This window comes from Capricornis sumatraensis, chromosome 2, assembly GCF_032405125.1.
Source record: "Capricornis sumatraensis isolate serow.1 chromosome 2, serow.2, whole genome shotgun sequence".
Classification (NCBI taxonomy): domain Eukaryota; kingdom Metazoa; phylum Chordata; class Mammalia; order Artiodactyla; family Bovidae; genus Capricornis; species Capricornis sumatraensis.
Genome location: NC_091070.1, coordinates 64,723,785 through 64,738,633, shown reverse-complemented (window position 1 = coordinate 64,738,633; position 14,849 = coordinate 64,723,785). Strand labels below are relative to the sequence as shown.

Here is a 14,849-nt window from a genome sequence, read left to right as displayed (position 1 = left end):
CACAGTTATTGATATATATGATTTAAGTATTATTTTTGCCTTTTTTTGTCTTTTATGTCTTTTTCAAAATAAATAAACCTTTAGTTTCTAACTAAAACTTTGTGGTCCTTGTCTGAATTCTGTATTGAAAGGACAGATACTTTATTTAGCTTACACAGTTAAAAGGATAAGGATACAGGTTATCTGATTCACAAAAGCTTCAGGTAAGTTGAGACTGAGGTCTACTACAAAGAGAAAAACTAATTTAGTACTATGCTGAAGTCAGTAAGTGTGGATCAGTTGTTCTTTTCCCCCAGCTTCTAGACACGTAGATACTATCAATGTTGTTTAGTCACTAAGTTGGGTCTGACTCTTGGGAGCCCTATGGACTGTAGTCCACCAGGCTCCTCTGTCCACGGGATTTCCCAGGCAAGAATACTGGAGTGGGTTGCCATTTCCTTCTCCATGGGATTTTCCCAACCCATGGCTCTTGCGTCTTCTGAATTGGCAGACAGATTCTTTACCAGGGGAAGCCCCATGTGTGAGTGCTCACTTGCTTCATTAGTGTCTGACTCTTTGTGGCCCTGTGAAGTGTAACTCACCAGGCTCCTCAGTCCATGGGATTCTCCAGACAAGAATACTGGAGTGGGTTTCCATGCCCTCCAGGGGATCTTCCCAACCCAGGGACTGCATTGAGTCTTCTGTGTCTCCTGCACTGCAGGCAGATTCTTTACCGTTAAGCCACTGGTGAAGCCCAAGGGAAGCCCCAGATACTATCAATAAGACCATCCAAACAAAAATAGTTCTGAACGTTTTTCTACTTACGCTAGATGTGTGAGAGTTGTGAATTCACTTCCAACACAAGAATGATGCTACTTTATGGAGACCATTCTGAAGAAATCTGCGTTGCTGCCTGATTTTTCCAGTACTTTTCTTATTTTACCCCTTGCTCTGATTTGTGATTCTGCCAACCTGACCCCTGTTATCCTCTCAACATTCCATATAGTTAGGAAAATAGTCTGAGGAACAGGAAAACCCAAAGGGTTTCCTGACATGCAAAATAGAGAGTTGAGATATTAATAAAATTAATCAATGTATTATGGAATTTCCTAAGGTAATCCCTGTAAAACATGAATTTATATGAGATTTATTCTGCAGTGTGTGGAATCTACTCATTATCTTAGAAATTAGTATAATTCAAGATAAGCAGATCACGTTTTAGAGTTCTTTTTATTTTGCCTTTTCTTTTTCCTTTCTCACCATTTCCAAGTTAATTTTCTCTTCTTTTGGAAAAACCACATAAATGTAGGAAAAGATTTACATTAGGACATGGTAAGAGCAGGAGTCTAGGAATTTATGAACTGTTCCTAGGAGACGATGGACCTCCAAGGTTGTGCTACCCAAATTTAGGGTACCAAAACAGAACTCAAATATCTTACTTGAGACTTTGAATCACTTTAATGTAGAAGGCTAGTAAAAGGGAAAAGTCATTCATTTCCTGAAGGCTGTGGTGAGATTACATTTTCAAGGAGACCCTACACAGACAATATGCTTCCTTGTCAAAAATTAATTTACCTCAAGATGGCAACATATTTTTGATCAGTAGATACTAATAATACTTTCTGTAACTTATATTTTCTTTTCTGAGTCTTAGCTTTTGTGGGGTGTAAAAATTTACCTTGGTCAATAAAGATTTACTTGAAAAACTGCAGGATGGAAGGCTTTCTGCAGAAAACCTGATGATAGGTGGGACTCACTGAACAGTGTATCAGTAATCTGTGCTGCCTTTTCTCTCCAAGCTCATCTTATATTCTTTCCATCTCCAACTCCAGATTCAGAGATTTAGAGACAGGGTTTGTCTTTAGCTACTACATTACAGAGAGTAATAGCAAAGGCAAATTAGATCTGGTTTTAGATCCAAGTTCCACCATTTAGTAGCTGTGTATTCTTTCTAACTTATTTAGTATCAGTCTCATTTTCCTCATCTCTGAAATGAGATGATAACAGTACCTACTTCATGGATTCTTGGGAAGAGTAAACAAGATAATGCGTAAAAACCAATCAGTCGCTGCTGCTAAGTCACTTCAGTCGTGTCAGACTCTGTGCGATCCCATAGACGGCAGCCCACCAGGCTCCCCCGTCCCTGGGATTCTCCAGGCAAGAACACTGAAATGGGCTGCCATTTCCTTCTCCAATGCATGAAAGTGAAAAGTGAAAGTGAAGTCGCTCAGTTGTGTTTGACCCTCAGCGACCCCATGGTCTGCAGCCTTTCAGGCTCCTCCGTCCATGGGATTTTCCAGGTAAGAGTACTGGAGTGGGGTGACATTGCCTTCTCCGAATCAGTCGCTAGTACATAATAATTGAAAGTCATTGCTGTTATTAGATATAACCAAAACAAAGATGATTTTGATAACCCTTTCTAAGCTATTCCTTTTATTTCTTCAGGCAGAATGTTCCAAAAATATGAACTGGATATGATGGAATTTAGTTAAGGAAACCATTCTGGATTCCCTGAAATTTTACTTTATAAATCACAGTGAGGTCACTTTAAGAAGTCCTGAGGGAGAAAGCTAGCTTGGTTAAATCATAGAACAGTGTAACTTAAATTCTAACAGGAAATTCAGATGAAAACTTCTGAGGTGCTTTTTTCTCACCAATCTAATTGGCATAAATTCAAAAGTTTGTCGAGATACCCTGCTAATGAGGCTGTGGAAAAACAGAAATGCTCAGTATTGCTGATGGAAACACAAAAATCATTCATATAGCTCCTACGGAGGAGAAAAAGTGTTATTCGCTCAGTTGTGTCCAACTCTTTGTGACCCCATGGACTGTAGCCTGCCAGGTTTCTCTGTCCATGGAATTCTCTAGGTAAGAATACTGCAGTGGGTTGCCATGCCCTTCTCCATGGGATCTTCCTGACCCAGGGATTGAATGTGGGTCTCCTGCATCGTAGGCAGATTCTTTACCTTCTGAGCCAGGGAAGTCCTACAGAAGAAAATGGAAATATTTAGCTTAAGTGCATAAGCATTTTCTTTTGGACTCAGCAATTCTACTTTCAGGAACCTACTGCAAAGACATATTGGCGAAAATAAGAAAAGGTGTATGCATACGGCTATTTACACCAGGAATACTTCTAGTACCCAAAGACTGGAAGCAATCAAATTTGCTATTAGTAAGGAAATGATAATATATAAACTATGGACATCCACATAGATCACGATGCAGATGTAGAAAGAAATGAGGTATATCTCTCTATACTGACAGCAAGTGATACACAGGATATACTGTAAAGTATAAAACAAAGTCAGAATCAGGAATTCCCTGGCAGCCCAGTGGTTAATACTCAGTGCATTTATCGTTGTGGCCTGGGTTCAATCCCTGGTTGGGGAACTAAGATTCCAAAAGCTATGCAGAGCAGCCAAAAAGCCAAAACAAAGAAACAAACAAAACCATAGTCAGAGTAGTATGTATGTTGCTGCTTATGTAAGAAAGGGGGAGGATAAAAATATATTGTATATATAGTATATATATAAACTAAAAAGCATGGAAATGAAATTTTTTTCCTAGTCCTTCAGGTGCAAAAGTAGGTTATTTGAGATATTTCTTATTTCTTAAAGCAGGCATTTTTTGCTACGAACTTCCCTCTTACAGCTGTTTTGTTGTATTTCATATGTTTTGTTATGTTTATTATGTTTGTTGCTTTTGTCTTACATTTTTTACATTGTTTTCTGTTTTTTTTTTTCTGACCTATTATTCAGTAGCATTTGTTTAATCACATATTTGTGAATTTTCCAGTTTTCTTCTTATAACTGCTTTTTAGTTTCATACCATTGTGGTCAGAAAAGATGTCTGATATGGTTTCAATCCTCTTAAATTTATCTTATTTCATGGCCTTACATAAACTAGTATGTAAATTATGTTACAAAAATTTATAAAAGTATTGCAATTTAACTTTTTTTAATTAAAAAATAAAGACATAAAAGGAACCAGAAATCCTTGAAGAAAAGGCCTATATCACACTTGGAACATGTTCAAGATGCACCTGAAACTTCCTGTCATGTCAGAAATAAAGGAAGCTAGCAGAGGCTACTGGAGCTGAGTAAAAAGTCAATGAGCCTCTTCAATAAATGGTGCTGGGAAAATTGGACAGTTACATGTAAAAGAATGAAATTAGAACACTTGCTAACACCATACACAAAGATAAACTCAAAATGGATTAGAAAACTAAATGTAAGACCAGAAACTATAAAACTCTTAGAGGAAAACATAGGCAGAACACTCGATGACATAAATCAAAGCAAGATCCTCTACAGTCCACCTCCTAGAGTAATGGAAATAAAAACAAAAGTAAACAAGCGGGACCCGATTAAACTTAAAAGCTTTTGCACAGCAAAGGAAACTATAAGCAAAGTGAAAAGACAACCCTCAGAAGGGAGAAAATAATAGCAAATGAAACAATTGACAAAGGATTAATTTCCAAAATATACAAGCAGCTCATATAACTTAATACCAGAAAAACAAACAACCCAATCAAAAAGTAGCAAAAAGACCTAAACAGACATTTCTCCAAAGAAGACATATAGATGGCTAACAAACACATGAAAAGATGCTCAATGTCACTCATTATTAGAGAAATGCAAATCAAAACTACAATGAGATATCACCTCACACTGGTCAGAATGGCCCGCATTAAAAAAATAAATAAATAAATGCTGGTGAACGTGTGGAGAAAAGGGAACACTCTTGCACTGTTGGTGGGAATGTAAATTGATAGAGCCACTATGGAAGATGGTATGGAGATTCCTTTAAAAACTAGGAATAAAACCACCATAAGACCTAGCAATCCCACTCCTAGGCATATACCCTGAGGAAACCAAAATTGAAAGAGACACATGCATCCCATTGTTCACTGCAGCACTATTTACAATAGCTAGAACATGGAAGCAAACTAGATGTCCACTGACAGATGCATGGGTAAAGTTGTGGTGCTTATACACAATGGAATATTACTAAACCATAAAAAGGAACACATTTGAGTCAGTTCTAATGAGGTGGATGAACCTAGATATTATACAGAGTGAAGTGAGTCAGAAAGAGAAAGATAAATATCGTATTCTAATGCATATATGTGGAATCTAGAAAAATGGTACTGAAGAATTTATTTACAGGGCAACAATGGACAACAGACAGACAACGAACAGACAGAGAACAGACATATGGATATGGGGAGAGGGGAGAAGAGGGTGAGATGTATGGAAACAGTAACATGGAAACTTACATTTCCATATGTAAAATAGATAGCCAACAGGAATTTGCTGTTGGCTCAAGAAACTCAAATAGGGGCTCTGTATCAACCTAGAGGAGTGGGATGAGGAGGGAGATTGGAGGGAGTTTCAACAGAGACGGGATATATGTATACCAGTGCAAAGAAATAGAGGAAAATAATAGAATGGGAAAGACTAGAGATCTCTTCAAGAAAATTAGAGATACTAAGGGAACACTTCATGCAAAGATGGGCTCAATAAAGGACAGAAAATGTATGGACCTAACAGAAGTAGAAGATATTAAGAAGAGGTGGCAAGAATACACAGAAGAACTGTATAAAAAAGATCTTCATGACCCAGATAATCACGATGGTGTGATCACTCACCTAGAGCCAGACGTCCTGGAATGTGAAGTCAAGTGGGCCTTAGGAAGCATCACCATGAACAAAACTAGTGGAGGGGATGGAATTCCAGTTGAGCTGTTTCAAATCCTGAAAGATGATGCTGTGAAAGTGCTGGACTCAATATGCCAGCAAATTTGGAAAACTCAGCAGTGGCCACAGGACTGGAAAAGGTCATTTTCCATTGACTTTCATTTTCCAATGAAAAGATCATTTTCATTCCAATCCCAAAGAAAGGCAATGCCAAAGAATGCTCAAACTACCACACAATTGCACTCATCTCACATGCTAGTAAAGGAATGCTCAAAATTCTCCAAGCCAGGCTTCAGCAATATGTGAACTGTGATGTTCAAGCTGGTTTTAGAAAAGGCAGAGGAACCAGACATCAAATTGCCAACATCTGCTGGATCATTGAAAAAGCAAGAGTGTTCCAGAAAAACATCTATTTCTGCTTTACTGACTATGCCAAAGCCTTCGACTGTGTGGATCACAAGAAACTGTGGAAAATTCTGAAAGAGATGGGAATACCAGACCACCTGACCTGCCTCTTGAGAAATCTGTATGCAGGCCAGGAAGTAATAGAACTGGACATGGAACAACAGACTGGTTCTAAATAGGAAAAAGAGTATGTCAAGGCTGTATATTGTCACCCTACTTATTTAACTTATATGCAGAGTACGAGAAACACTGGGCTGGGTGAAACACAGGCTGGAATCAAGATTGCTGGGAGAAATATCAATAACCTCAGATATGCAGATGATACCACCCTCACAGTAGAAAGCAAAGAACTAAAGAGCCTCTTAATGAAAGGGAAAGAGGAGAGTGAAAAAGTTGGCTTAAAGCTCAACATTCAGAAAACGAAGATCATGGCATCTGGTTCCATTACTTCATGGCAAATACATGGGGAAACAGTGGAAAAAGTGTCAAACTTTATCTTTTGGGACTCCAAAATCACTGTAGATGGTGACTGCAGCCATGAAATTAAAAGACACTTACTCCTTGGAAGGAAAATTATAACCAACCTAGATAGCATATTAAAAATCAGAGACATTACTTTGCCAACAAAGGTCCGTCTAGTCAAGGCTATGGTTTTTCCAGTGGTCATGTATGGATTCGAGAGTTGGACTGTGAAGAAAGCTGAACGCTGAAGAATTGATGCTTTTGAACTGTGATGTTGGAGAAGACTCTTGAGAGTCCCTTGGATTGCAAGGAGATCCAAGCAGTCCATCCGAAAGAGGATCAGTCCTGGTTGTTCACTGGAAGGACTGATGTTGAAGCTGAAACTCCAATACTTTGGCCACCTGATGCGAAGAGCTGACTCATTTGTAAAGACCCTGATGCTGGGAAAGATTGAGGGCAGGCAGAGAACAGGATGACAGAGGATGAGATGGTTGGATGGCATCACTGTCTCAATGGACATGAGTTTGGGTAGACTCTGGGAGTTGGTGATGGACAGGGAGGCCTGGCGAGCTGCAGTCCATGGGGCTGCAAAGAGTTGGACACTACTGAGCGACTAAACTGAAACTGAACTGAATATGTATACCTATGGCTGATTCATGTTGAGGTTTGACAGAAAACAGCAAAATTCTGTAAAGCAATTATCCTTCAATAAAAAATAAATTAATTAAGGAAGAAGTCAATGAGGTTCCCACTGGCCAAAGTTGGGGTGATTTTGGCTCCCAAGAATAGTAACTGCAGTAGACTGAAGCAAACCAAATAAGTTTAAACTCATGACTTTATAATATTGTTAAAAACAACAACAACAGCTGATTTATAATAAGAAATATATTTGGTCCTTGTCTCACTTTTTGGCACAGAGCTCCTAAAGCCCTTGGGATTTCCTTTTCACTTTCATGCATTGGAGAAGGAAATGGCAACCCACTCCAGTGTTCTTGCCTGGAGAATCCCAGAGACGGCAGAGCCTGATGGGCTGCCATCTGTGGGGTCGCACAGAGTCAGACACGACTGAAGCGACTTAGCAGCAGCAGCAAGGCCAGAAGTATAAGTAGCAATCCGGACTTTCGACTGGGTCTGAAGTCTGCTCTAGCAAATTAGCCATACCCAGGGAGTGGGTCATCAGAATCTCTAGTTTGTAGCTGGTGGGTCAGAAGAAAAGGTAACACCATGGACTCGTGATTGAGGTCAGAAGTGGAGGGAAATCTTGAGGGACTGAACTCAGCTTGGGAATCTGATGCTATGTCTGAGTAGAACTCAATCAAAGGATACCCAGCTGGTATTAGAGAACTGCTTGGTGGTGAGGGGACTGCCCCCACCTGTTGGAAACTGGGTCCAGAACCTTTAAGCTCTTAATGAAATGATGATTTAATTAATTCAGAGGATGCTCATTAGTGGCTATAAATAGCACAAAAAGAAAGACAGGTGCCAATTGATTTGATCAAGGCTCTAGATTGAACTACCAAACCAGAAAAAATACAGAGGATAGAAAAACAATTAAATATCACCATAGTGATCAATCTGTTAAATTAGTCTGTGGGAAATTTACAGAAAAAGCTGCCTGGTTTCTTAAACAAATACATTCGAAAGTGGAAAAGGAGGAGGACAAAGAAGCTACTGAATAAAAGATTAAAAGACATATCAACCAATATTTGGATCCGCATTCAAACAAAGAGATGGTTAAAAAACTTACAATCACGTATTTGATGGTGTTATGAAACTAATGTCTTTGGTTGTGATAACTGTATTATGTCTATGTTAAAAAGGTAGACTTCATCGTTCAAAGGCACATATTGAAATACTTATGAGCGATATAACTAAAAATATAGAATACTGTTATGCCAACTTCTCCAACTTGAGGATAGAAATATATATGCACATAAGATACACACACACACACACACACACACACACACACACACACACCTGGCTAGGACTCCATGCTTTCACCCTGGTCAGGGAACACAATATGTGTTTAAATATATACATATAAAAAAATAAATATATACATATAATATATACAAAAATGCATATGTATTTGGCTGCAACATTCAGCTTGCAGGATCTTAGTTCCCTGACCAGGGTGAAAGCACAGAGTCCTAGCCACTGAACCGCCAGGGAATTGCCAAGATGGAAAGATACTAATATAGCGATAGTTCCCGCATCACAGCTTTACTGAGATATAATTAACATATAACATTGTGGAAGTTTAAATTATATAACATGACTATTTCATACATGTATATATTGTGAAACATTAATATCCTTCATCTCACATAATTACATTTTTTTTTGGTGGTAGTGGTGGAGAATATTTAAGATTTATTCCAGGGTGGGAGGGAGGTCCATGGGGGAGAGGATATATGTATACATATAGCTAATAAGTGAAAGGCAAAGGAAAAAAGGAAAGATATACCCATCTGAATCCAGAGTTCCAAAGAATAGCAAGAAGAGATAAGAAAGCCTTTCTAAGTGAACAATGCAAAGAAATAGAGGAAAACAATAGAATGGGAAAGACTAGAGATCTCTTCAAGAATATTAGAGATACCAAGGGAACATTTCATGCAAAGATGGGCACAATAAAGGACAGAAATGGTATGGACCTAACAGAAGCAGAAGAGATTAAGAAGAGGTGGCAAGAAAACACAGAAGTATACAAAAAAGATCTTCATGACCCAGATAACCATGATGGTGTGATCACTCACCTAGAGCCAGATATCTTGGAGGGCAAAGTCAGGTGGGCCTTAGGAAGCACTACTATGAAAAAAGCTAATGGAGGTGACAGAATTCCAGCTGAGCTATTTCAAATCCTAAAAGATGATGCTGTCAAAGTGCTACACTCAATATGCCAGCAAATCCAGAAAACTCAGAGGTGGACACAGGACTGGAAAAGGTCAGTTTTCATTCCAATCCCAAAGAAGGGCAATGCCAAACAATGTTCAAACTACCGCACAATTGCACTCATTTCACATGCTAGCAAAGTAATGCTCAAAATTCTCCAAGCCAGGCTTCAACAGTACATGAACCGAGAACTTCCAGATGTGCAAGCTGGATTTAGAAAAGGCAGAGGAACCAGAGATCAAACTGCCAACATCCTCTGGATCATAGAAAAAGCAAGAGAATTCCATAAAAACATCTACTTCTGCTTCATTGACTATGCTAAAGCCTTTGACTGTGGATCACAACTGTGGAAAATTCTTAAGGAGATGGGAATACCCAGCCACCTTACCTGCCTCCTGAGAAACCTGTATGTATGTAGGTCAAGAAGCAATAATTAGAACCAGACATGGAACAATGGACTGGTTCAGAATTGGGAAAGGAGTACATCAAGGCTGTATATTGTCACCCTGCTTATTTACTTTATACACAGAGTATATCACACAAAATGCCGGACTGGATGAAGCACAAGCTGGAATCAAGTTTGCCAGGAGAAATATCAATAACCTCAGATATGCAGATGACACCACCCCTATGGCAGAAGTCGAAGAGGAACTAAAGAGCCTCTCAATGAAGGTGAAAGAGGAGAGAGTAAAAGCTGGCTTAAGACTCAACATTCAAAAAATCATGGCATCCGGTCCCATCACTTCATGGCAAACAGATGGGGAAACAATGGAAAGAGTGGAGGACTTTACTTTCTTGGGCTCCAAAATCACTGCAGATGGTGACCACAGCCATGAAATTAAAAGATGCTTGCTCCTTGGAAGAAAAGCTATGACAAACCTAGACAGCATATTAAAAAGCAGAGACATTACTTTGCCGACAAAGCTCCATATAGTCAGAGCTATGGTTTTTTCAGTAGTCACATATGGATTTGAGAATTGGACAATAAAAAAAGCTGAGTGCCAAAGAATTGATGCTTTTGAACTGTGGTGTTGGAGAAGACACTTGAGAATCCCTTGGACTGCAAGGGGTCAAACCAGTCAGTCCTAAAGGAAATCAATCCTGAATATTCTTTAGAAGGACTGATGCAGAAACTAAAATACTTTGGCCACCTGATGGGAAGAGCTGACTCATTGGAAAAGACCCTGATGCTGGAAAAGATTGAAGGCAGGAGGAGTAGGGGATGTTAGAGGATGAGATGGTTGGATGGCATCACTGACTCAGTGGACATGAGTTTGAGCAAGCTCTGGGAGATGGTGAAGGACAGGGAAGCCTGGCATGTTGTAGTCCATTGGGTGGCAAAGAGTTTGACACAACTGAGTGACTGAACAACAACAGTAACTAATTCACTTTGTTGTACAGCAGAAACTAAGACAACATTGTAAAGCAACTATGCTCCAATTAACAGAGGAAAAGATCAATGGATATACTTTAGCAAACTAGGAGCTAAAAGAAATGTATTCTCTTGGCAAATTCAATTTTCAACATTATTAAATAACATCATCCTGCTATACATTAGATCCCCAGAAATTATAGCTGGGTGTTTGTACCCTTTGACCAACATATCCTCATTCTCCCTATCTACTCTGTTTCTATGAGTTTGGTTTTTTTAGATTCTCTATACAAGTGAGATTATACAGGATTTTTCTGCCTGAATTATTTAACTCAGTATAATGGCCATCTATGTTGTCATAGATGGCAGGATTTTCTTTTTTGATAATGGATGAGTAATATCTCACTATATATATATATATATATATCAGATGTTCTGTATCCATTCACCCTTCAGTGGACAATTAGGTTGTTGCCACATCTTGGCAAATCATAAATAATGCTGCAATGAACATGAGGATACAGATATATTTTTGAAACAGTGATTTCATTTCCTTTGAATATATACCCAGAAGAGGGATTGCTGGATCATAGGTAGCTCTATTTTTAGTGTTTTGAGGAACTTTCATACTGTTTTCCCTAATACAGCCATTTTTTTCCACTGCAAAGCACAGTGAGTAGAGAAGTCACTCAGAAGACTAGGTTTCCAGGTGAATTTGAATGGTAAACCAGCTGTCCCAATACTCCAGGGAGGAGTCCATTCAAACAGATGAGAGAGGAGGCTGGATAGGTAAACCACAACTGGAACATGCCTGACATATAAAGGCATCACCATGACTCTAGTACTGCCACTGCAGGACTAAAATAGCCTCCAACTTGTCCCTCTTGGACTTCTATCCTTTCCCTTTCCTGAAAATAGTCTCAAAACAGTAGCCAGAGTAAACCTTTAAAAATATAGATCACATAATTTTACTTAATTTTTTAATTTTTAAAATTTTACTGGAGTATAGTTGATTTACAAGGTTGGGTTAATTTCTGCTGTATAGCAAAGTGAATCAGTTATACATATACCTACATCTTTTTTAGATTCTTTCCCATATAGGTCATTATACTGAGTAGAGTTCCCTGTGCTATACAGTGGGTCTTTATGAGTTATCTATTTTATATATAGTAGTGTGGATATGCCAATCCCAATATCTAATTTATCCCTCCCTCCCTGCCCCCATAACCATAAATTGGTTTTCTACATCTGTAACTCTATTTCTGTTTTAAAACTAAGTTCATTTGTACCATTTTTTAAGATTCCACATAAAAGTAATATCATATGTTATTTGTCTTTGTCTGACTTACTTCACTCAGTATGACAATCTCTTGGTCCATCTATGTTGCAGAAAATGGCGTTATTTCATTCTTTTTTATGGTTGAGAATAATTTTACTTTGTCCTCAACATTGTCCAGTAGCTTTCCAGCTCACCTAGAATAAAATCCAAAGGCTTTACCATGGCCTCATGCTACCTCTATGATTCCCTCCCTCTGTCACTCCATGCTATCCCCACTGGCTTTCCTACTGTTCCTCTAACATTCCAGGTTTTTACCAAGTTCAGGGTCTGTTCCCTGTGTCTGAAACTGCCCTTCCACAGAACAGCATCACTCTTCTTTTACAACCTTCAGATTTTTCTCAAGTGTCACATTCTCAAGGCCTTCCCTGGCCATATTATTTACAGTTTCAACACCCTCCTTACTCACTTCCTACCCCCCCTTCTGCTTTATTTTCACTTCTTAGCTAATCTGATATACATTTTACTTAAATTGTTTTACTTATTATCAGTTTCTTTCACCAAGTTGCATGAGGTCAGAGGTTTGCCTGTTTTCTTCACTGCTATGACCTTAATCGTAATACATGACTACTTAGGAAATACTTGTTAAATACATAAACTAATACCTGCAAGTGCTCCTCCCTCCAACACGCATACAGTTCCTGAAATCCTATATAAAGTAGCACCTTTCTCCCTACATACACACAGAGACCATTACTGCATTTCCTTACCGTGCTTTTTCCAAAGTTTCATTTAGCACCATGCGACATATTATATATTCACGTATTTACTCTCTCTTCCCTTCCCTGTGGATTCTAATCTCCATGAAGGTTAGGACTGTATCCTCAGGGCCTTAGAACAGCACTTGACTCCGAGCAGGTACTCAGTAGTTACTTCTTGGATGAATTAATGAACCATTTCTGTCCGATACTATTCCCTACAAGATCACAAACTCTGTCAGGGTGGCGCTGAGCTTCCAGCACAATCTAAGAGAAGCTCGCCAGTGAGAACTCTAAACCCCGAATCCAGCGCCTTTTAAAGGAAAGACAATGCCCCTTGAAGGGAACAGCAAAAACATCGGTGTTCCCCTAATATTTAACCACAGGATTGACAGATCAGGCGAACGCAGAGAATAAAGGATTTAGTACATTACTAAACATACTAAACGAAGACTGTAAACTGTCTAGTGTTAACGAATTTACTAGACTTTGTAGTGCTTCGGACACTGGAAAAACAATAGCTAGTTTCTCTCAAGCGGGAGCCAGCCTTACCCACCCAGGATCTACACCACCCCGACCGCCAGGCTCAGGATTGGTCCAGGCTCCTCAGGCTTGTCTGGGCTTCCTGCCCGCTTGTGGGAGAGGCAGTCCTGTGAGGCGCGTGGGCGGAGCGAGGCGGGGCGGCCTGGGCGTCCTCCCGCCCACCCAGCTCAGGATTGGCCGAGGCTCGGCAGGCACCACCCCGGCCAGGCGTCGGCCCGCATATGGGCGGGGTTGTCCTGCGAGGCGCGTGGGGCAGGCGGGGCAGGGCCCAGGTTGGGGCTGGCCTGGGGCTTGTCTTGACTTGGGGCTGGGTTCGGGGATGCTGCAGCTGGGCAGACCTGCGGGGTCTGAGCCGTGGCTGACGGATGGCCAACGTGCGGGTGGCGGTGAGGGTCCGGCCCCTCAGCAAGAGGTGAGTCTGGGCGGGAGGGGGCGCCTGAGGCGTCAAGTGAGCTGAAAGGAAGGCGGAATCCCCGCCTCTCCCTTCAGTGAGTCTGGCGCGGAGAAATCAGACACAAAGTGGCCCAAGGGGCCAGCGTCCGGAAACCGTAAAGGCCTGGCCGGGACAAGGCCTGACTTGGGTTGGGTTTTCGATTAGTGCCCTGGCGGGGAGCACTTAGTGGAAAGCCTCGGGATGGGCTGTCCTGTCCGTGTCCCCGGAGTCCCTGTGTCCCGGCAGGAGTTTTGAGGGACCGCCCGCGGCTCAAGTTTTGATGCACAGGTTGAGCCTTTCTCTCTGGATACGCTGAGGACTGGGAAGCGTCTCTAAGTGGGGAGAGGGGTCGGCTGTCTACTGTCTCTTCTTGGTGGCTCTGGAGTACTTGTAAGGACTGAGGGAGAATCGTGAGTTTCTGCGTGCACATGGGTTTCTCTGTGAAGAAGTGGAGGAAAGCAGGTTGTAAGGCGTAAGAGGGAAATTGAGGCTCAGAGAGATCGTGGTTTCGTTCTGTGGGCGACTTCAAAAGTGTGAAGTAGGGGGAAGTCATTCTAAGCCCTTCCCTCAGCGTAGCCAGTTCCCGTTGTTGTGTTTTTTTTTTTTTCCATGCGAGAATCTGATCCTACACTCCTCAGCTGTTGAGGCATTCAGGGTCCATAATTTCTTTCCCTTCTTACTGATTTTTCCACTCACATGTTTGGAAAGTCATGGGAGGCTTCACAGAAGGCTTGGTGTTTGAACGCAAACACTTTTGAAAGAGTTGGTTTGCTGACAGGTGGAGGAGAAGGTGTAGAGAGCATTCTGTGAGAACACAGAGCAAAGACTTAGGCTCTTAGGAAACAGAAAAGTTTCGGGCTTTTGAGGAGAGGCTGTGTGGAGGGAGGTGAGTGGTAGGAGATAAACCTGGCAGAATGTGGTTTGGGACCTGAAGGCACATATTGGAACTATTTGGGAGGTTTAAAATTTTCCAGGACACAAGATGGCGAGAAAATTGGACAGAGCAGTCAGAAAAAGACATTGTCTCT

At 40.7% G+C, this 14,849-nt stretch overlaps 1 protein-coding gene across 1 annotated transcript in view; it reads left to right on the top strand.

The window, feature by feature from the left end:
* Nucleotides 1-13,753: 13,753 nt before the first annotated feature.
* The window catches only part of STARD9 (StAR related lipid transfer domain containing 9), a 114,873-nt gene continuing 113,777 nt past the window's right edge, over nucleotides 13,754-14,849 (top strand). Inside the window, 1 exon segment of the mRNA XM_068992648.1 lies at nucleotides 13,754-13,800. Within this exon segment, the coding sequence (XP_068848749.1) occupies nucleotides 13,754-13,800 (47 nt within the window).